The 23,959-nt window shown below is 39.2% G+C and overlaps 1 protein-coding gene across 3 annotated transcripts in view; it reads right to left on the bottom strand.

Moving 5' to 3' along the window:
* The window catches only part of LOC137288088 (diacylglycerol lipase-alpha-like), a 145,668-nt gene that overhangs the window by 21,300 nt on the left and 100,409 nt on the right, over positions 1-23,959 (bottom strand). For 2 of the 3 annotated variants that reach the window (XM_067820464.1, XM_067820465.1), the window contains exons 5-11: positions 21,795-21,836; positions 15,982-16,066; positions 3,892-4,026; positions 2,223-2,425; positions 1,134-1,266; positions 629-712; positions 39-197 (exon numbers count right to left, since the gene is read on the bottom strand). In XM_067820464.1, the coding sequence (XP_067676565.1) occupies positions 39-197; positions 629-712; positions 1,134-1,266; positions 2,223-2,425; positions 3,892-4,026; positions 15,982-16,066; positions 21,795-21,836 (841 nt within the window). The remainder of the gene's footprint in view (positions 1-38; positions 198-628; positions 713-1,133; positions 1,267-2,222; positions 2,426-3,891; positions 4,027-15,981; positions 16,067-21,794; positions 21,837-23,959) is intronic. The other variant, XM_067820466.1, reaches the window with a different exon arrangement.

Raw genomic sequence — 23,959 nt, 5'->3', positions numbered from 1 at the left:
AAGTGTGGGTGTAACAATGGAAGAGGCCTGACACTCACCTCAGCAAGATTCATGGCCTTAATTATGATGCCCTCTTCGTCCAGCCTCTTTTTGATGTAGACAGCGGCCTGCACCATCCCCTTGTGACCTTGCCAGTCCTCCCTGGGTGGGGTCAGGGGGAGAGTCTCCGCCTCTGCCTTCAGATCTGTCAGCACGTCCTGCAACATGCAAGCTGCTAAATAAACACTGCCTTATCATTGCTATGTGCCTCTCCGTCACAAACCATTACCAAGTTCTAGTGGCATTAAGCTGTTCACAGAGACAACCTCAACAGGATGTTCCCTCACCATACCCATAATGACACCGGCCACCAAAGGCCTGTAAAGACATGAAACCCTCAAATAACATCCTACTTGTAATGACACTGTGCCCCACGGAGAAATGACATAATACCTGTAATGACGTGCACCTCAAACAAATCACATCCTACCTGTAATGAGTATTGTGCCCCTCAACCAAATGACATCATGCTAGTAATGACATTGTGCCCTTCAAACAAACAACATCCTGCCTAATGACATGTAACCCCTCAAACAAATGACATCCTACCTGTAATGAGACTGTACCCTTCAAACAAGTGGCATCCTACCTGTAATGACAATGTTCCCCTCACACAGACAACAACGGTGTTCTCAGCATGATCGAGCGCCACATAGAATGGAGTCTCACCGATCTGGAGGGAAAAATAACAAGCATTACTATTAGTTTCTGAATTCCAACCAGAACTCTATGACCAAAGTTTAAAAGCAAATTTTTGAATGACAAGAGGTGGTCACAAGGGTAACATGCAAGAGGACTATTTCATATACTTCAAAAGCTGAAATTATATGTATTCATATACACTTTCCTCAAGAACACAAGATATGCATTTCCACAAGTTCCCCAAATACACAATTTTTCAAAGTATTTACTGAATCACTGTGTTTATTTCAATGCAGCTCAATCTGCTTCAGTGGCCATTTTGGCAAGTGTTACGAAAGAATCCAAAATGAGTTTCAAAAGTGTTTGAATCACTTCTTATGACTAGACATGGTTGCTGCAGACGTATTCTTCCCGTGGGATACGGAGTCATCACATGCATAATGGTAACTCACATCAACGTGGTAAGTTGCATAAACTACATCCACCTCTTGGAGACCACTGATACGACGCAAAGCAGAGAAGTTGCACAGGCAGCAGTTGTCGTCAATCACGATGGCATTTCGTTGTTTGTTGCAGCAGCAACAGCTGACAAAAGACATACAATTATACGCTACACATTTTTCAGGACACATCAAATTACGTCAATACTAAAGACATTTTGGATGTTCAACACCAGGAAATGGATAATGTTAAGACATGACTTTTCAGTAAGTGAAGTGAGTTCTCTGAGAATTTAATGAGTTTTCAGGCCCTGACAATTTTGAAGGTATGTTCTATCGTCCAGTGTTTCAAAGACTATAACATCTGTTCCAAATCGTTTGTGTTTGATTATGAGAAAATGTGATCTACTCCTTGGTCGTTTGGTCACTGAGACCAAACGTAGATTATTTCAATTAACTGGAACACTTCTAGGCTCTGAGCCATATTATTTTTGAATGGCGTGTCAATGTTAACCTTGGTGCCGGTATATTATGTGAGAGTACAATATCCATTTTAAAGGGGTATCTCAGTGGGCCAGCACAAGGAAAATGCTGACAGCCCTAGTTCCAGTAAGAGCTAAAAGTAGTGTAAAACCATACTCCCTCACTAAGCATCTTAAATCATGTGTTGCAAATAGAGGATATTGTATGAGTGCCCATGTCATACAGTGTTTATGATACGAGTGCCTAAATGTTGGTATTTCCCAAGCGAGAATAACAGATATGCCAATATTTAGGCTCAGGTGTTGTAAACATGGTATGATATGGGCACAAATATGATATTCTGTTTACTACCAAGGTCGTCAAATTGAGGAAAATGAATCCCAAACTTCTTTCAAACAGTCTGGCAACATACCATCGCCGCATGTACAACTCAAAATCAAAGAAGAAACGTGATGTCATAGCATTGTTCATGACATCAAGTCACCATGACAAAGTGATATTTTGCCTGAGGGCATCATATGAAAAATATGGACCCCAATATGTTCGCCCTCGTAAGACACTATGACCATCTAGTCAAAGTAATGGTTACAGTGTAATGATTCTGACAATTCCGCTTACCTGAGAAAGGGCATGAGTCGGCACAGCCATGTCCCTGGGTTTATCATCATTGTGGCAGGCCAGCCGTATGCTGCCAGGGCGTGTCTCATGTAGTGGATGACCCGACGATAGTCCTCCATCACAGACGGTACACTTAGTTGGAGAAACTGGGTGTGTGGGGTGATGGGCACCCCTGAGAGGTACTGGTAGACATCATTGTTACCCTGGGGACCAAGAGAGAGAAACATGAATGTGGGTGGAGCAGTTTAGAGGGTAGGGTGGGGTGGGGGTAGTAGGGTAGGAAGGGGGAGAAGAAGGGGCAATGGGCACCCCTGTCAGGTACTGGTAGATGTGACCGTTACCTTGGGGACAGAGAGAGACATGAGAGTGGGTGGGGCAGTTTAGGGGGCAGGGGGTGATGGGTACCCCTGACAGGTACTGGTAGACATCATTGTTACCCTGGGAGAGAGAGAGTGACATGAGTGTGGGTGGGGCAGTTGATGGGGTGGGGGGTTATGGGTACCACTGACAGGTACTGGTAGATGTGACTGTTACCTTGGGGACAGAGAGAGACATAAGTGTGGGTAGGGCAGTTCAGGGGGTAGGGGGTGATGGGTACCCCGGATAGATACTGGTTGACATCATTGTTATCCTGGGGACAGAGAAAGACATAAGTGTAGGTGCAGCAGTTCAGAGTTATGGAGAAAACTTTCATCACCTATTATGAGTGAGTGAGTGAGTGAGTGAGTGAGTGAGTGAGTGAGTGTTAAGCAGACTTTAGGGAGTAAAAACATATTCCACTGAAATGCTTCAAATTCACAGGTAGATACACTAGACTGTCTCATACAGGTGCAAATGACCAGGTAAGCTAGCAACAGATTCACTCAAACATGTCACCAAAACATCATTTCCTGCACCACATATTGTGTTGGTACAATCTGTTACACAATGCACAGAGGCGTCAAGTGCGATCAACACAACGTTGATACAGAATACCTGAGTAACAATAGATGTATAGAAAACAAACATGAGGTGATCTGAAGACATGACACCAACAGGACATTGACAAAAATATTTACAAAACTGTGAGAAAGAAAAATAAATTAGAAAGCATTTCAAAGGTTGTTGCTATCAGTGATGCTGATAACTACTTGATATATCGTATGTTAAGGGGCAGATATGGTAGCTCAGTAATTAAAGTGTCCACGCTTCAGGCTGAGGACCAGGTTTCAATTCCCCACATGGGCACAATGAGTGAAGCCCATTCTGGCGACCCTGTCATATTGCTGGAATATTACTAAATGTGGTATAAAACCATCCTCACTCATTTGTCACAACAATCTGCCTCAGCCTTCATAAGTGAATCTGACACAAACAGTGGGACAACATTTCTGCAATTTAAATACAATCTAGAAAGCAGACACGAGAAACAAAACAAACTAAGAAACATGAGACGAAACCCAAGTATTGACATTATTAAACAAAAAAAAACAAACTTGAAAGGGTCATTTGGAAACAACATGAGACAAAGTAATGTGATGACATTTCTAGAACAAATAACTTTAAAGGCACATTTAGGAAAACAAGTAAGTCAGTAGCATCAAAAGGATGTAAATGCACAAGGACAATGTATATAAATAAATAACATGAACGCGGTTTTAATCGGAAGTGGATAGGGTGACGTGAGTACCTGCCAGACGATATTAGCCATGCGCTGTTTCTGAAACTGCCGAAGTAGAACCAGGCCTGCGATCACATCTGATGGTACCACATCTAAATCCCGGAAGAATTCTGTAAAGAGCTGAGCAATCTCGGCAATGGAGTTCTGAAAGATATATAATGAGTATGTAATTATCTTGCTGTTGATTAAAGTTGTCTGAAAGCATTTTTTAGGGTTATTGCTTTCAAATAAATGAAGTGAAGGTACAAGGATGTGTTAAATGTCATCCATCCTGTGGATGAGAAGACTGGTGAAAACATGATCTGATTGCATTGCTTTCAGACTGACCCAGAAACATGAGCCACACTGCTGTTGTGGTGTGTTGAGTATTGGATGTGAGTGTGTGACTTTGGGTTGATGCTGCTTATAGCAATATTCCAGCAATGTCTCAGTGGGGGACAGCAGCAATGGGATTCAAACATGTACTTGTATTGAATCAACCCTGGGTCTTTGGTGTGACAGGCCAACGCTTTAACCACTCCCAGGTAAACTCTGACATATGCTGAGGAAAAAGTATAAGGGATCACATGAAAGAACAGGTGTTCCTATGTTGTTTACAGGATTCTTTACAAGTTGTGCCACATACACTTGTGAAGACACCCAGTAAAATAATAAAGGAACTCTTGTACTTTCTTATGATCCTTTAATTTTTTCCCTTAGTATATTTGTGATGATACTACCACAGATGGGTACTGGATATTAACATAAGGATATTGCTGCACAAGTCCCTATGGGCTGAAGCCCATACCCCTCACGGGTCGTAATATCTGTATTGAAGGAAAGTGAGTACGGTCTTCAGCCGCTTTTAGCGAGATTCAAGCCGCACTGTGACTGGGTACACCAGAAAAGTTCTTCACACTGAAGTGGGGAACCAAACCTTAAAGCAGAGCTTGTTAAATAGTGACTGAGTTTAGTTTTACACTACACTCAACAATGTTCTAGCTATATTGCGGCGGTCTGTAAATAATAGAGTCTGGACCAGACAATCCAGTGATCAACAACATGAGCATCGATCTGCACAATTGGGAACCGATGAAATGTGGTCAACCAAGTCAGTGACCCTGTCTACCCGATCCCGTTAGTTGCCTCTTATAACAAGCATAGGCAAGCATGGGTTGCTGAAGGCCTATTCTACCCCGGGCCTTCACGAGTCTGTTAAATTGTGAGTGAATGACAATGGTTTGATGCCACCTTTAGTAATACTCCAGCATTATCAGGGCCGGACATCAGAAAAGGGTTCCACACAGTGTGCCATCTTGGGTGTTTGGCTTGACACGAGACTGCTGTGCCCATTTGGCTACCCCACCTCTCACAGTTTATTAAACATACAGCAGACATTGATGTACAATATCAATCATACATTTATCTCATAATTTTCAGGAAGGTATGCGGTGTTTATGATTAGGTAGCACAATGGTTAAAGCTTTCACACTTTTCATGACCTGTGAATGTCCCGGGGTAGGAGGGGCCTTCTGCAACCAATGCTTGCCATAAAAAGCGACTATGCTTGTCGTAAGGGGTGACTAACGGGATTTGGTGGTCAGGCTTGCTGAGTTGGTTGACCACATGTCATTGGTTCCCAATTGTGCAGATCGATGCTCATGTTGCTGATCACTGGATTGTCTGGTCCAGACTCTATTATTTACAGACCACCGGCGTATAGCTGGAATATTGCTGAGTGTGGTGTAAAACTAAACTCACTCACTAAAAATTGCTGGAATATTGCTAACAATGAAGGACAACATTATTCACCCGCTCAAAGTTTCACACAGCTTTCAACAATATTCCAGCAATATCATAGTGGGGACAACCTCATATCAACCCCGGTATTCAGCATGATGACTAGATGCTTTAACCATCAGTCTACCCCACTACGCCTCACTCAGCATAGACACTGAAGAAATAAGCTGCAAAACAGCATGGTGGCAAGTGTGGAGAAAACAGGTGTCCACTTTCATTTCCGTCAATTGAATGTGTCAGACTATCGTCCACAATATCTGACGTCAGCATTTGTCACACACAGGAACCTCAGATGTCAGACTATCCCAGCTCACATAAAACAGATAGGTGGAATATCTCCCTTCTCCTATAAACATCAAACATGTAATAAGCTGAAATGGACTCTATGGCTATACCTCTATGGTATGGGCTGCTTAGAAAACTAGTACAGGTCTGAAACAGCTTTCTAAACAGATTCTCATATTTGGTTCTCAGGTTATACTGCTCCAGGGGCTTGTGGTATCTACTTCTATGTGACAAAATCCCTACAGACAATTTTGGCATACCTGTGTTTGTGGGTCATTCATGTGGAACATCTAAGGACTCAAAAACACTGTATTCATGGATGCTTGCTGACAGAGATGGATATCAACCTATAAACTTACCAAACCTGCTAAAAGAGTCAGTTTTTGCTACAAGTAGGTGTACTTATCCTAAGGGACGGTGGGGTAGCCTAGTAGTTAAAGCATTCGCATGTCACACTGAAGACCCGTGTTCGATTCCCCACATGGGTAAAATGTGTGAAGCCCATGTATGGCGTCTCCAGCCCTGATACTGCTTGAATATTGCTTAGCTAAAAGTGGTATATCACTAAACTTAATCACTCACTCATTACTTGTCTTTAAAGATGATGTAAACTCAGAAATGCTAATTATTCAAATGCAAGCCTTGTATATATATTTACAATAATTCATAATCAGAAAGAGTCAGGAAAATGAATCAAAAGTCAAGTGAAATAAGATTGTGTACAATAAAGAATTTACAGCTTGAGTCAAAAACATTCCAGTCATTTGGCTGGCAGAATTATAATTTTAACAGACTGAGGTAATTTTGACCAGCCTCAAACCTACAAGTAAGCACTGATGTGCATCATGGGTGCCGAAGTACCTACTTGCCCTTATACTTGAGGACATTTTAACTGTTACAGTAGTAATCATATGATTTGATGTTATATTGAGTTGGCGCCATTAACCTCTACTGCACTGTACAACCTGGTTTGAATGTAGACATTAGACGAAGAGATGCCACATGCTGACGCAAGTCCACGACAACTATCACAGTATTGTCATTTCACTTACAGCATCCAAAACTTATGTTACAAAAATTCACTAAGTCATTACAGAGTGTTGCCATTTTTCTGCTGCTAACATTTCTAGTGAAAAGTGTCCTCCATTTTAATTTGCATGAACTGTGTGAAGTCTCTCAAGGGAAATCAAAATAGTATGAAGAAAATGCACCTGAATTTTATTGCATGTGTATGCTGTGAAATGCTGCAGGGGAACAAAATGACGTTGATGCTGGAGGACGCAGTGGCATCGACATGTTGCTGCTACAAGGTACACTGTCTCAAACGATAACAGTCTTGTTAGAATTCTTGGCAAAATAGTACAAATTCTAGATTCCTAACATGCATTGTGGATGGGAAGGTCTTAAGTCGATACATGTTGCATGAAACATGAGACAAAGTATTTCATGGTTATACAGATTTGGAGACTTATCCAGGATTCTAAACCAAGTGCCGTTGGCATGGAATGTGGGTACAAATTTTTAATCAGCTCAGTCTTGTGAAACACAAGTCTGAGCCAATTAGATTCAAGTCCATCTTGATTCAGTAAGCAAGATGGACATGTCCATTGATTCAGTAAACAAGATGGACATGTCCATTGATTCAGTAAACAAGATGAACTTGTCCATTGATTCAGTAAGCAAGATGGACATGTCCATTGATTCAGTAAACATGATGGACATGTCCATTGATTCAGTAAACAAGATGGACATGTTCATTGATTCAGTAAACAAGATGAACATGTCCATTGATTCAGTAAGCAAGATGGACATGTCCATTGATTCAGTAAACAAGATGGACATGTCCATTGATTCAGTAAACAAGATGAACATGTCCATTGATTCAGTAAACAAGATGAACATGTCCACTGATTCAGTGAACAAGATGGACATGTCCATTGATATAGTAAACAAGATGGACATGTCCATTGATTCAGTAAACAAGATGGACATGTCCAATGATTCAGTAAACAAGATGGACATGTCCATTGATTCAGTAAACAAGATGAACATGTCCATTGATTCAGTAAACAAGATGGACATGTTCATTGATTCAGTAAACAAGTTGAACATGTCCATTGATTCAGTAAACAAGATGAACATATTCAGTAAACAAGATGGACATGTTCATTGATTCAGTAAACAAGATGAAGATGTCCATTGATTCAGTAAACAAGACGGACATGTCCATTGATTCAGTAAACAAGATGGACATGTCCATTGATTCAGTAAACAACATAGATATGTTCACTGACTCATTAAACAAGATGAACAAATTTTAAATATCCTCTGATTCAGTGAAGAAGATGGACATTTCCCTCATATCAATGGTTCTCTAATTGGATTCTGTGAGAACAATTACTCTGCAAAGTATTGAAAGGACAAAATAATTCTGCCTTTTGATTTACCACTTTAAAAATCCAAAGCCGTCATTCCAAATTTAAAGTTTAATCAAATATTTGCTTCCAAAACGTGAACATTCTCATTTGAAAAAATGAATGATCTCCTTGCCTTTTGGCTTCTCTGCATGGCAGGACTTAGTTACTGATTAAGCTTCCATGGCTGAAGTGATCATGCACAAGACCTCAATAACCACTGAATGAAGAACTACAATTCAGTCACTGATAAGTCTTGCCTATTAAGCAAACGCACAGTATTATTGATCTCCGTTAAAGAAATATTAGAGAGTATTTTGAAACTGTGGGTCTGTGTTTTATCGAGAATTGGAGGCTTTTTAGTGTCTCACAAGTGGTGAGTAAATCAGAAGAGAAGTTCATCAAGTTGTGTAGCTACTCAAGGAAGGGAGACCTTGACAGAAACTGCAGCGAATTTGCCTATAGTGTGAGGAATCTCACCTTTCGGTGAGTCAAGCATGGTCTAGTAAAATTGAGACAGTGACATTAGCATTGTGACGTCACAACTTTGAACCATTTTGACGTCATATGTTAAGTGGTATTACACTTGTGTAATATTGTTGTAAAAATATTACACGGCAGTATCTTCAATGGGCGAGTAATCAATTAACATATCCCCATTACATAGCTGGAAAATTTTGAGTGACGTGTTAAACAACATATAGAATTGTGACAGTCCAACAAAATATGACATCACTGAAGAAATACAGCCTTTAAAAAATCTTGATTCTTTTCTAAAATGGACAACAGTTCCCTGTTAGTTCACAAAAAGTGAACTGCATAAATGAGCTGTCTTATCTGGATTCAGTTTGAATAAAATGGTCATATAACAGGCATAATATAGCTTAATGCCAAAATTTGTATTTTTTCAAAAATGCACAAGAAGTTGATGATCAATACAGACACAAACATAATAAGGAAATATGGACATGTTTGTGATGATACAGGGCTGCTGCTACTACTACGAATACTACAACTACTACTACTCAACCACTACCACCATCACCACCACTACTACTAACTCATGTTTTCATAGACCCGTGAAGGTCCCGGGGTAGAATAGGCCTTCAGCAACCCATGCTTGCCATAAAAGGCGACTCAGCTTGTCATAAGAGGCGACTAACGGGATCGGGTGGTCAGACTGGCTGACTTGGTTGACGCATGTCATCGGTTCCCAATTGCGCAGATCGATGCTCATGTTGTTGATCACTGGATTGTCTGGTCCAGACTCGATTATTTACAGACCGCTGCCATGTAGCTGTAATATTGCTGAGTGCGGCGTAAAACTAAACTCACTCACTCACTCATGTTTTCATAAGCGGTGACTAACAGGATCAGGTTCATATATCAATTGCATATATTGATACTCATACATCAATACTTATGCTGATGATCACTGGATTGTCTAGTGCAGACTTTATTATTTACAGATCGTACATTTCGCCGAAATACTGTTGAGTGTGGCATAAAATTAAAGTCATGTACTACTACTACTGCCACCACCTACACAACCACCACGACAGAAATGTTCAGCACGGCCCCCACAGGCCTTTACAATGACCATCACAATCAGGTTTGCTCACCAGGCAATCACACAACCAGGACAGTAGACAATTCCATGATCAAAGCGTTTCCTTTTCAGAGGATGACCACCTCAAAGGAACAAAAACACCCAGCCTTAAAGGTACAAGGGCCATTTGCTATGCATTTTCATAATCATATCCTAGTTCTGGGAAAAGCTTTAAAATATGACATTGATTTTACTTGTTTGTCCACTGCAAAAAATCTGATTTGTTTGTCCACTGCAAAAAATCTGATTTAGTAGTAGTAGTAGTAGTAGTAGTAGTCTTAGAAGTAGTCCAAGTAGTAGTAGTCGTCTTAGTAGTAGTCGCCTTAGTAGTAGTAGTCCTAGTAGTAGTCTTAGTAGCAGTAGTAGTCTTAGTAGTAGTAGTCTTAGTAGTAGTAGTAGTCTTAGTAGTAGTAGTAGTCTTAGTAGTAGTAGTAGTAGTAGTAGTAGTAGTAGTAGTAGTCGCCTTAGTAGTAGCAGTCCTAGTCTTAGTCATAGTCATAGTAGTAGTCTTAGTAGCAGTAGTAGTAGTAGTAGTCGCCTTAGTAGTAGTAGTAGTAGTAGTAGTCTTAGAAGTAGTCCAAGTAGTAGTAGTCGTCTTAGTAGTAGTAGTCGCCTTAGTAGTAGTAGTCCTAGTCTTAGTCATAGTCGTAGTAGTAGTCTTAATAGCAGTAGTAGTCTTAGTAGCAGTAGTAGTCGTAGTAGTAGTAGTAGTAGTAGTAGTAGTCTTAGTAGTAGTAGTAGTCGCCTTAGTAGTAGCAGTCCTAGTCTTAGTCGTAGTAGTAGTCTTAGTAGTAGTAGTAGTAGTAGTAGCAGTCCTAGTCTTAGTCATAGTCGTAGTAGTAGTCTTAGTAGCAGTAGTAGTCTTAGTAGTAGTAGTAGTCTTAGTAGTAGTCTTAGTAGTAGTAGTAGTAGCAGTAGTAGTAGTAGTCGTCGTCGTCTTCTTCTTAGAAGTAGTCCTAGTAGTAGTAGTAGTCTTAGTAGTAGTCCTAGCAGTAGTAGTAGTAGTAGTAGTAGTAGCAGCAGCAGCATAATTTGTAGAGCGTCTGTCTAAACATAACACATGCTCACAGGTGCACTGGGAAGACGGTCTCTGTTATGTGGTTCCATCATAGTCTTATCTGAAGAAGTTTGTCTTTAATGGAGTTGTTCCTGCAGACATTAGAAATTATCTGGAAGACTGTTCCACAGTGCTGGTGAAGTTTTGACTAAAGCTGATTCCTCAAAGGTGTCAGTGCACGATTTCTTTTATGGAAGACACATTTTGTGGACCTAATCACTGGAGATCAGTGCCCCTCTCCTCAAAGTGATTGTAGCACTACAACAGTCTTAAGTCTGAGTTACGATCACCTTAGGGTTACAGTCGTTTTGTAGAAAAGGGCCCAGGGCCCGGTTTCACATAAGGATCATTGCACAAAGGTGATTGTAGCTCCTTTATGATAGCATTAGGACTGTCGTTGCACTATGATTGTTTAGCGGAATCAAGCCTTGGATGGAATGTGCTTTTTAAGGCTAATTGGGTTCTAGTCTTTTCCATGAATAATAAGAGTCAAAATCTTGAACTTGATTCTGTATTTCAGTGGTAACCAGCGAGGCAAAGAGGTGATGTATCCAGGCTTCCTTATACAACTGATTACACTGCCAGCTATGTTCTGGATCCTTTCAAGTCTGGTGATCAGAGAAGGAGAAAGTCCATCACAGTGGCGGCAAGTCTGAGACAATCTCTTGACCGGACAAGTGTGACCATCCGTTATCCTCAACTCCCTCTGCCACCATATTTGAAAAACCTATATGAGCATGAGAGTTGAATACGATCTCAACAACATGTGCATTGGTGAAGCCTGGTGGTTAAAGCATAAGATCTGGGTTCAACTTCCACATTTCGTAAAGCCCATTTCTGTTGTCCTGCACCATGATATTGCTGGAATATTACTTGAGGCTGTATAAAACCACACTCACTCACTGTAAGGTATGGAATGAGATGGCCACCTCTGCAAGTACCTACAATGTAACCTAGAACCATACAGCTGTTTTGGATGAAACTTGAGCCTTGTTAATTAAACCATTAAACATACTGAACATGAGATTCAACCTGATCTGCTGACTCCAAAATGGATCTAACCCTCCTTATGGACAGTCAACTTTCATCATAAGCAATCAATATTCTAACTCAAAATACGAGGGGAAGTCAATATGTTCATAGAACTCGATATAAAACAGAACACAATGGTTGTGATATTGGATTTATTTTTCAATATAGTCTCCCTGAACCTCGATGCATTTTGCCCATTTGTCTTTGAGACTGTCTATGCCCTTGAAATAGAAGTCTTCAGATTGGTCCCTCAGCCACGCCTCTGTTGTTGCCTTGAGGTCATCATCATTGGCAAATCTTGTTCCACACAAGTGAGATTTCAAATTGCGAAACACATAGTAGTCGCTGGGGGCCAGATCTGGACTGTATGGGGGAATGTTTAGTTGTTCGAAGCCACATTGTTGAAGAGAAGCTTGTGCAACACGGCTCTTGTGGACTGGTGCATTGTCGTGGAGAAGCATGACTCCAGCTGTCAACTTCCCACGCCTCTTCTCTTTGATGGCCGCTCTCAATCTTTTCAACAAGTCAGCATAGTAAGCCCCTGTGATCGTAGTTTTAGGTGGTTTATAGTCTATGAGAATCACACCCTTTGAATCCCAGAAAACGGTTGCCATGATCTTGCCAGCAGAAGGTTGTGTTTTGAACTTCTTGGGTGCAGGAGAATGCTTGTGCTTCCACTGCATGGATTCTTGTTTGGTTTCGGGATCCCAGTGATGAATCCAGGTTTCATCCCCAGTAACCAGACGAGCATGAAAGTTATCAGGATCAGCGTTGTAGATGTCCAACAGCTCACGACTGGATTCAACTCTCTGGTGACGATCATGTGCATTTAGGTTACGAGGGACCCATCTTGCGGATACCTTGGACATGTGCAGGTGTTCATGGATCACTGTGCAAACACTTCCATGTGAAATGCCACACTCTGAAGCTATCTCGTCCACCTTTATTCTCCGATCGGATATAATTAAGCGTTGGATCCGGGCAATTGTATCTTCTGTAATGGCTTCAGAAGGTCTTCCTGACCGTGGGTCATCTTCCAAGGAGCTGCGACCTCGCTTAAACTCAGCTGACCATTTTGCCACAGTGGAATATTGAGGGGCTTCCTCGCCATACACATTGATCATGCGTTTGTGGATTTCGGTTGCATTCACACCTTCTTTAGTGAGAAACTTGATAACTGCACGAAACTCAGTTTTGGAGGTTTCCATGATTTGTGCAGGGTAATCGTCTTTTAAAGGCTCTATGTCTCAAGTAAATGCTCGAGGAAGGTTGGGTATCAGTATACAGAGTCACAGATGAATCAACTCAATAATGACACCAATGACAACATCACCAAGGATATATCAGCACCCACTTCTATGAACTTATTGACTTCCCCTCGTACTGCTGAATGGCAAACAGGTGCCTGATATCTGAAAGTTTCAGAGTCCCACGCAATCTGCTGTTTGCTGTAAGAAGCAAACACTGTCAGTGCACAAGGAATGGTGATTTGGCTGAATGTAACTGATGGTGTTGATCACTGCTTGTGTTTTCTCACTGTCTACAGGCTGCCATGACGCATCAGGACTACGGAATGTGTACAGAACAACGAAAGAAATACGACGCTGGGGTTCTTTGGTCAAGTTTTTAAATAGAAGACATAAACATGAACGCTTACTTTTATGAGATTTCACTTTCTTTTCTTTAGCTGTTCAGTATACTGACAACATTCATTCACTGAGCTCAAGTTCATTGGTTTGCCTGATCCAACTTTGAATAAATTCAGTCCAAATATGAAAAGTTGAATTTTATTGATTATAATGCAACAAAAAACACATTCGCACTCACTGGTATGATGGGCCTTTGCATAAAATTCAGACCAAATATGATACAGCTGAAAGGTTACTGACTTTATTATTTGAAACAATCACAGGCTTTCAATCACGGGCTAGCTTGGTCCACACTGATGGAACCATCAGCACTAGTATCTCAAACACCAGAAGGGGCTACATTTCAACTAGTGAATAACAACATAATTCCATTGTTGCCCCCTTAACATGCCATCAACAAAAGCCTCTTTTCACAGACCCAAATAGGTATTCAGGCACACATGTCCTGTACAAATCAGACTTCCCTAATTTAACAGTCTGAGCAGTCGTTTCAGACAATATCTACAAAATCAATGCGGCCATGGCAGATTCTGTTAAATCTTTAATTGCTTTTTCCTGAAGGCTTGGTGCTGATCAAAGGAAACTTCCTGTTCAGGGAGTCCAGCACCAAATCTTATTTAGATGGAATATTAAAGTATGTTAATGTCAATCAATCTAAAAGTTCTTATTGTGACTTCTAACTAGTCACACCAAAAGAAGGTACTTCCATCACATGAGGAACCAGAAACGGTCTTCTCTCTCCCTTTGATCTCAAGGCTATGGGTCTCTAATAACACATGATCTTCAAAGTTTATCACTTAAAATCTCCACCTTACAGATACATATCATAACCTCAATACCATGTCTGTGTAATAACACATGATCTTCAATGGTTATCACTTAAAATCTCAACATTAATGATATGTATCATAATCTCAATGCCATGTCTGTGTAATAACACATGATCTTCAATGGTTATCACTTAAAATCTCAACATTAATGATATGTATCATAATCTCAATGCCATGTCTGTGTAATAACACATGATCTTCAATGGTTATCACTTAAAATCTCAACATTAATGATATGTATCATAATCTCAATGCCATGTCTGTGTAATAACACATGATCTTCAATGGTTATCACTTAAAATCTCAACATTAATGATATGTATCATAATCTCAATGCCATGTCTCTATAATAACACATGATCTTCAAAGTTTATCACTGTAAATCTTAACCATAATGATACGTATCATAATCTTAATACCATGGCTTACTCACAACACATGATCTTCAAAGTTTATTACTTTAAATCTCAACCTTAAAGATATGAATTATAATCTCAATGCCATGTTTCTCTAATAACATGTGATCTTCAAAGGTTATCACTTAATATCTTCATCTTAATTATACGAATTATTCTCTCAATGCAATGGATCTCTCACAACATATGATCTTCAAAGTTTATTACTTTAAATCTTAACCTTAATGATACGTATCTTGTCCCCAAAGTCCCCAGCTGAATACTCTAAATTTGAGGCTGAGATGAACTCACAGTTCAATCTTGACCTTTTGGATACTATCACACAATGTCAAAATAACAATGACAATGACTCAAATAACCTTGTTATGTTAACCAAACCTTTTATCCAGGTTTGATCTTCACACAAAAATGGACTGGAGCAAACAACTTGATAAAGTCACCTATATAGTTATCTGAACTCTTCCACAAATAAAATATGATGATACGGCCAGACCAACTTTATTTCTTGTTTTACTCATCCGCCAGTTGTATTTTGAAGATTATAAAAAAAAAATTTAAAAAAAAAATACAGATTCAATTTCGCTGCTGAAAAAAAAAATCCTAAAGTGTTTATTGGTAAACTAAAACAAAATGTTTTCCAGATAGTTTTTTTGCCCATATACACGTCATAAATTGCCAATGGTAAAATACTGGTGATTTTTATTTTTATTGTTTTTTCCCTCCTGCCTTTAGGTTTTCTCAGGACAAAAATCCATAAAACTAAACATAAAACTGGTCTGACCTTAAGAACATATGCACAGGATCAAACGTAAATCTGACATAAGGCTGTTTGACTCTTCAGTTTTAAATATACACGAAAAAGTTAAAAACAAACAATTGATTTGTCATGAGGAGCCAAGCATATCAAAGGAAGCGTAATACTATTTGGTCAAATGACACTAAATCATGACATCAAATTTAGACCAACAGAAATTGACAAAAGTTATCTCCCTTTTAACACAAGAGTTATTCCCCCCTTGGACACCTACCCTGTTTCTGCCCTTTCGTTCCACACAGCAACACAGCAGCTGTAGCCGACGATCCCAACTCTCCTCGTACGCCCTGAATGCCTTCCTGTAAACACCCACCAAGGCGTATCAACACATATATAGCAGTAGTGTATTGGCATTCAAATGAAAATTAAATTTATATGTCAAGACATATGACAAAACATCATGAAAAAAAACTTTGTGAGATGTCTTCATACAATTAAAAGCAGTGCTTGATGGAACTAATCATTTTAAGGTTAAGTTAATATATTTAAAAATGAATTAAAGCTACTGCTACTATTTGATAGATCCAATTATTTTTATGCATATCTACAGCTATTTGTCCATGTTCCCTTGGACATGAACCCCCAAAACAGGTTTTATTAGTTTCTGGGCTATTGTGTACTCTGTACTCTATTTCAAAATACCATGATGGCCACCTTAGATATTTCATAACGTTACATTCTAAAATTGGAAGCCAAATTTCAGATTAAATTTAAACCTGTTAAGAACAATTTAACCTTTTCCAAATTCTTTAACCCTCATTGTAATACAACTTAATAAAGAATAATTGTGCAACTGATTTCCAAGCCAACAGTAGGATTCAATAACTAAGCCAAAAAACAACATTGAATTTCATGATCGGAATTGAAGCAACAAGAATATGAGGGAACATCGAAATAAGATTTAAATTATTTAACCATGCTCCAAACGCGTATTTCCAAAAGAGTTGAATGGTACACAATTTATCGCTTGCTGTAAAGGATGTATTGAACAGTGTTACAATACCAAGGTCATGATGGTACTTAATTGAACTGAATAAAAAATACAGAGTATTTATGTTAAGAAGTGCAGAAAATGTTAAACATGTAACATATACCGTTGCTCCACAGATTTTCTCTGAGACCTATTAATGCATGATATCTTCATCAAACGTCATAAACTGTCTTCCAGACACTGAGCACATGGTCTGTCAGGTGCCAATATAAAGTTTTAGCAGTTACAGCTGTCATGTGATGGCTAAAGATGGGTGGCATTTCTGAATCAAGCTTCTATCTGAATCTATCTGGATGTTCTTTTTTCGTCAGTCATCCCAGTACTATCTTGATATTCTTTATTGGTCAGACATCCAAATACTATGTGGATGTTATTTGGTGGTCAGACATCCAAGTACTATGTGGACATTCTTTATTGGTCTACCATCCAAGTACTATGTGGATGTTATTTGGTGGTCAGACATGCAAGTACTATGTGGATGTTCTTTATTGATCAGACATCCAAGTACAATGTGGATGTTATTTGCTGATCAGACATCCAAATACTATGTGGATGTTATTTGGTGGTCAGACATCCAAGTACTATGTGGACATTCTTTATTGGTCTACCATCCAAGTACAATGTGGATGTTATTTACTGATCAGACATCCAAGTACTCTGTGGATGTTATTTGGTGGTCAGACATCCAAGTACTATGTGGACATTCTTTATTGGTCTACCATCCAAGTACTATGTGGATGTTATTTGGTGGTCAGACATGCAAGTACTATGTGGATGTTATTTGGTGGTCAGACATCCAAGTACTATGTGGATGTTATTTGCTGATCAGACATCCAAGTACTATGTGTATGTTCTTTATTGGTCAGACATCCAAGTACTGTGTGGATGTTATTTGGTGGTCAGGCATCCAAGTACTATGTGGATGTTATTTACTGATCAGACATCCAAGTACTCTGTGGATGTTATTTGGTGGTCAGACATCCAAGTACTATGTGGACATTCTTTATTGGTCTACCATCCAAGTACTATGTGGATGTTATTTGGTGGTCAGACATCCAAGTACTATGTGGATGTTCTTTATTGATCAGACATGCAAGTACTATGTGGATGTTTGGTGGTCAGACATGCAAGTACTATGTGGATGTTATTTGGTGGTCAGACATCCAAGTACTATGTGGATGTTCTTTATTGATCAGACATCCAAGTACTATGTGGATGTTATTTGGTGGTCAGACATCCAAGTATTATGTGGATGTTCTTTATTGATCAGACATCCAAGTACTATGTGGATGTTGTTTGGTGGTCAGACATCCAAGTACTATGTGGATGTTCTTTATTGATCAGACATCCAAATACTATGTGGATGTTATTTGGTGGTCAGACATCCAAGTACTATGTGGATGTTATTTGGTGGTCAGACATGCAAGTACTATGTGGATGTTGTTTGGTGATCAGACATCCAAATACTTTCTGGATGTTCTTTATTGGTCAACCATTCAAGTGCTAAATGGTAATTCTTTGGTTGTCAACCATCCAAGTACTACCTGGATATGGCATTTCTGAATCAAGCTTCAGTCATGTTAGCCATGAATACATGAGAACTGAGCTCAGCTCTACAGTTAAAGACAAGGAGAAAGGACTGGCATTTATAAGTAGAAGAAGTGGAAGTCTCAGATGTCAGCAGATGTCCAAATATTATCAGTTATCTTTTGGGAGGATCACCTTTAACATGGTCCACTCATCCCCGAGCTATCTGGATGTTCTTTATTGATTAACTGTAACAGGCACTATCTGGATTTCCCTTGGTGGTCAACCATCCTAGTACCATCTGGGCAGTCTCTGTTAGTTAACCATCCAAGTACTATCTGGATGTTCTTGACTGGTCAACTATCTCAGTACTATTTGAATCTTCTTTGCTGGTCAACTATCCAAGTACTATCTGGATGTTCTTTGATAGTCAACCATCCAAGTACTATCTGCATGTTCTTTGCTGGTCAACTATCCAAGTACTATCTGGATGTTCTTTGACAGTCAACCATCCAAGTACTATCTGCATGTTCTTTGGCCGAAAACCATTCAAGTACTATCTGGATGTTTCTTGGCGGTAAACCATCCAAGTACTATCTGGATGTTCTCTGCTGGTCAGTCACCCCTGTACTATCTGGATGTTCTTTGGTGGTCCACCAGCCAAGTACCATCTGGAGGTGCTTTGCTGGTCAACCATCCAAGTACCATCTGGAGGTGCCTTGGAATCTGTTCCAACCACCTGACAACTGTTTAAACATCCACTTTGAGCCATCACTTTCTATACACAGAATACTGAAAGTTTTTTTCTTTATTCTATATTGTTTACAGATTTTAAACTGTGGAAGACAGATAATATTTTAGTCACCCTATTATCGATGTTGTTAACAGTGCTTCAGGACAAACAGACATTTCAAGCAGTGCAACTGGCACATGGGTTGGTGTAACTCAATGAAGACAATGGATCATGATAAGCATAGTTTCCATCAATCTTCAACTTCCTGCTTTACAAGTGCTTCATAACAGCACAACATGAACATACCATAACAAATGTAAAAAATATCAATGACATCTGACATGTATAAAAGTGAAGCAAGTCATAACAGTTTGCAATAAAAATATAAGTTTCACAAAAGTTCAACATTGATAAAGTGATGCAAAGAAAACCATAGCATCCCAAGTTCAAAATGCACTTTATCAATTTATCAGATAGAGCATACTATGTGAGTTAGTAGATGATACAACAGCACTTGCTGTGAGCAATGACACGAGTCACCAACAGTACACACTACAGTACATAGTATGTTAAACACAGGTGACACAAAATTGCAGACTAAAGTACATCTACAATATCAATTACAATATCAATCAAGAACAAATTTAAATGAGGAACTGACTGTTGAAGAATGACGACAATTTCATGGATAAACAATTTCTTTATTCTGTACAGGCCGTGCTTCAACATAGATACTAATGTTGTCAAGCAAGTGGTCACAATGACATTTGAATCTGTGTTGAAATGTTGCATGTACAGAATAAAGAAGGTGTATATCTATAAACTTGTCCCCATCATTCGTTTCATCAACTTCTAGAATGCAAGTCAAAGAAGTGATTGATGGGTCATCTAGTGAGAATATGTTACACCAAATTTATATGTCTGTAAATAATCTCCCAGTTATGCTTATAGAAATTTCATGATAGCTTAGAATCAATGCTCATCTTCAGATACCACCAGGCATATATACCTAACTAAGTTTGATTATTTTGATTTTGTGAAACCAAGAGTAGAACGTCAAAACTAACTCTGAGATCAAAAGAGTAATGTTTCAATATAGACCATACTATCAATCTCCCTCACGTTTCGAGAGGTTGTAGTTTTATAAAACAGGGCTGTAAAGTTTACACTATTACTGTCATGTGATACAATGACTGTAATGTCAATAAATTGTGACAGTACTCCACACTTACCTCAACAATGGAGACTGCATTCCATAAATATTATTTACTACATGAATGTTTTATTACATGTGCATTATATATTTGTTAAACAATGTTCAAGGATCATCGTAAACAGATCAGGTGTAATGTAAATTTTCTGTTTGTTTTGGCATTGATGGAAATGTATCGGTCACTTGGGTGGTTGATAAATGTTGGTGATGTGACCCCAGCTTAAATAATACCTGAGCTAGTCCATTTGAACAGTATCTACATACCTGTGGCCATCTAAGGACAGCATGAACATACCTGTGGGTATCTGGGGACAGTAAGGGCATAACTGAAAGTATGAAGACACTATGGACATATCTGCAGGTATCTGAGGACATTGTGGACATACTTGTAGGTATCTAAGACATTATGGACACATCTATAGGTATCTGAGGACATTATGGACAAATCTGCAGGTCTGAGGACATTACAGACATATCTGTAGGTATCTGAGGACATTATGGACAAATCTGCAGGTCTGAGGACATTACAGACATATCTGTAGGTATCTGAGGACATTATGGACAAATCTGCAGGTCTGAGGACATTACAGACATATCTGTAGGTATCTGAGGACATTATGGACATATCTGCAGGTCTGAGGACATTACAGACATATCTGTAGGTATCTGAGGACATTATGGACAAATCTGCAGGTCTGAGGACATTACAGACATATCTGTAGGTATCTGAGGACATTATGGACATATCTGTAGGTATCTGAGGACATTATGGACAAATCTGCAGGTCTGAGGACATTACAGACATATCTGTAGGTATCTGAGGACATTATGGACATATCTGCAGGTCTGAGGACATTACAGACATATCTGTAGGTATCTGAGGACATTATGGACAAATCTGCAGGTCTGAGGACATTACAGACATATCTGTAGGTATCTGAGGACATTATGGACAAATCTGCAGGTCTGAGGACATTACAGACATATCTGTAGGTATCTGAGGACATTATGGACAAATCTGCAGGTCTGAGGACATTACAGACATATCTGTAGGTATCTGAGGACACGCTGGGCATATCTGTAGGTATTAGAACATTAAGGACATATCTGTAGGTATCTGAGGACATTATGGACAAATCTGCAGGTCTCAGGACATTATGGACATATCTGTAGGCATGAGAACATTACACAGACATATCTGTAGGCATGAGAACATTACACAGACATATCTGTAGGTATCTGAGGACACTGTGGACATATCTGTAGGTATCTGAGGTCACTATGGACATAACTGAAAGTATGAAGACACTATGGACACATCTGTAGGCATGAGAACATTATTGACATACCTGTAGGTATCTGAGGACATTACGGACATACCTGTAGGTATCTGAGGACATTACGGACATACCTGTAGGTATCTGAAGGTGATTAAGAAGCTTTACAGATCTGTTCTCTTCTGATAGTGACAGTTAGTGTGACTTGAGAAATGTTATAGATAGAGCTTGAAGAGAAGGCACAGTTACGTTGTTGTCTAAGAGATAGGATGGCGAAACCTGATACCTGCGGAACTTTTGATGGAAAAATTCCTTTATTAGCCTAGACCTGGGAAGCAAACAGAAATTAAATCACAAACAGAAAAAACAAAGCATTCAGGATCAACAAACAAAACAATAGCTGATGTATGTCAGATATGTATACACAAACCTGCTGGAACCAGAATTCTTTCTGAGTTGTGCTCAACTGGGTTATGACCTTGCCATTAATTAGCATCATATGACAACTCACCTCCTCATTTGATACATGACGTGTTGTATTTTATCTTACTTCATTAGAATGTTTCAAAATGATCTTCAATAAACTAATTTCACAGAAACAAAGATCACATATCACTTTTTGGATCACAATCAGCTTAACATGTGCATCAGTGAAAGAGCAGGTATGGTTTTGTGCTGCTTTGGAAACATTTAGTCAATTTCATGGCATGTCATGGGACACCAGCCCTGAGTTCACTCATAGCAACAATGTCGGGAATAGCACAAAAGTCTTCAGTATCAGGAGCAATATTCTGCTATGTAAACATCCCCGATTCTTTTGTGGTATACATGTTCTGTATTTTGTTTCAAACTTCATCCATAACCAAACCCTCCAGAACACCGGACCCAGTCCAATAACTACTATGACTGATTTCTTGTTTACATTTCTGATGAAGTCATTTTGTATGGAATTTGAAGAACATTGTGATTTTATCACACTTACAATCCAAACTGACCTACCTTACATTAAGGTATCTGCATATACCAAAGTTGATCAAAATCCATCAATATTGTTTCATGTAAATATCAAGATGCATTACTGGAACTGTTGTGGACAACAGACAGATTGCCTTCATCTAAGCTCCACTAGTCTGTGACCAGCTGAGCTACAAAACTGACCTTGAAGAATTGTATCTCCAGCAACATGTAGGCATGTGGCTACCAAGCTGATTACTACAAGGGGCACCACTATCAACTGCACTCAAACCATGAACCCACCTACATACCCATTCATCCATCCAACAGCACCACATATGCTACCCAGATACCCATTTATCCATCAAACAGCACAACCCTAGCCCAAATAGCCATCCATCCATCAAACAGCACAACTTATCTACCCACATACCCATCTATCCTTTCAACAAAAGGGACCACCCATCTAACAAGAGTCAATCCACCAAGAGGCACTGACCATCTGTACGATGAACAAATCCACCAAACTGACCCTCTCAAGCAGCTCGCAAATGGGTCTTCTCATTCATGAACACACACAACCCTGGTATTTTCTAGATGAGTGCATGCTGTTTGTAGCCATCAATTATATCACTAAGGTCTCATTAAGTCCTCACCAGGAAGCTAACTTGAAATGTTGAAGTATGGTTGCCAGTGACATGTTCTAAGCAGCTCCAAAAGACACTCCAATGCAAATTTAATTACATTTCATGTCAATTCAATATGTAACATTTTTCTGTAACAGTGTCAAAAAAGTTCCAAAGTTTGGTTACAACAATTGCTACCAATATGGTAATGCATTTTGGAAAACCTTCATCCAATTTCTAGCAAAATACATCAAATTTCCTCTGTCTCAATCCCTACCATGCCCATAGAAGAAAAGGTCACATCTCTGATTTTTCAAAGAGTTTTCAAGACAACTGTCAGACTTCAAGTACTAACACTGATCAAGACTGATGACAGCCTCCTCCATAAACAACTGAAATCAAAGCCTATTGTAACTTGATTAGCACCACCCATCTTTCTCAACCTGATTATTCAATTAACATCCCCATTACGCTCAATACAGAAAAGAATACGTAACTTTGTTACACGTCACTGCGATAAAGAATTTTCTTGTAACATGTTGCTAAGAAACGTATACATCTCAAAATAAGCAAGAAATGGAGGAAATTAAGCAGGATAGAAGAATGAAGAAAAGACCAAATAGCTCAGAAGGAACTAAAAAACAAACACTGCTGAAATTGGAAACTCTCTTTTTGAGAAAAATAGAAATGAGCCATAATGAAAAGCAGGTATTTCAATCTTGTTTTTTTTTACATGATTGACACACGCTGATAACTAAAGGAATTGTAAATATCTGTATAGAAATCTTTTCAAAAGGATGGACACACACACTAATTTCCCATACAAGTGTTACACACAAACAGAACCCCCAAGTCAATCATGACACACAAA

This window comes from Haliotis asinina, chromosome 6 (genome assembly GCF_037392515.1).
Source record: "Haliotis asinina isolate JCU_RB_2024 chromosome 6, JCU_Hal_asi_v2, whole genome shotgun sequence".
In the NCBI taxonomy this organism is placed as follows: Eukaryota; Metazoa; Mollusca; class Gastropoda; order Lepetellida; family Haliotidae; genus Haliotis; species Haliotis asinina.
This window is presented reverse-complemented; position numbering and strand designations above follow the sequence as displayed.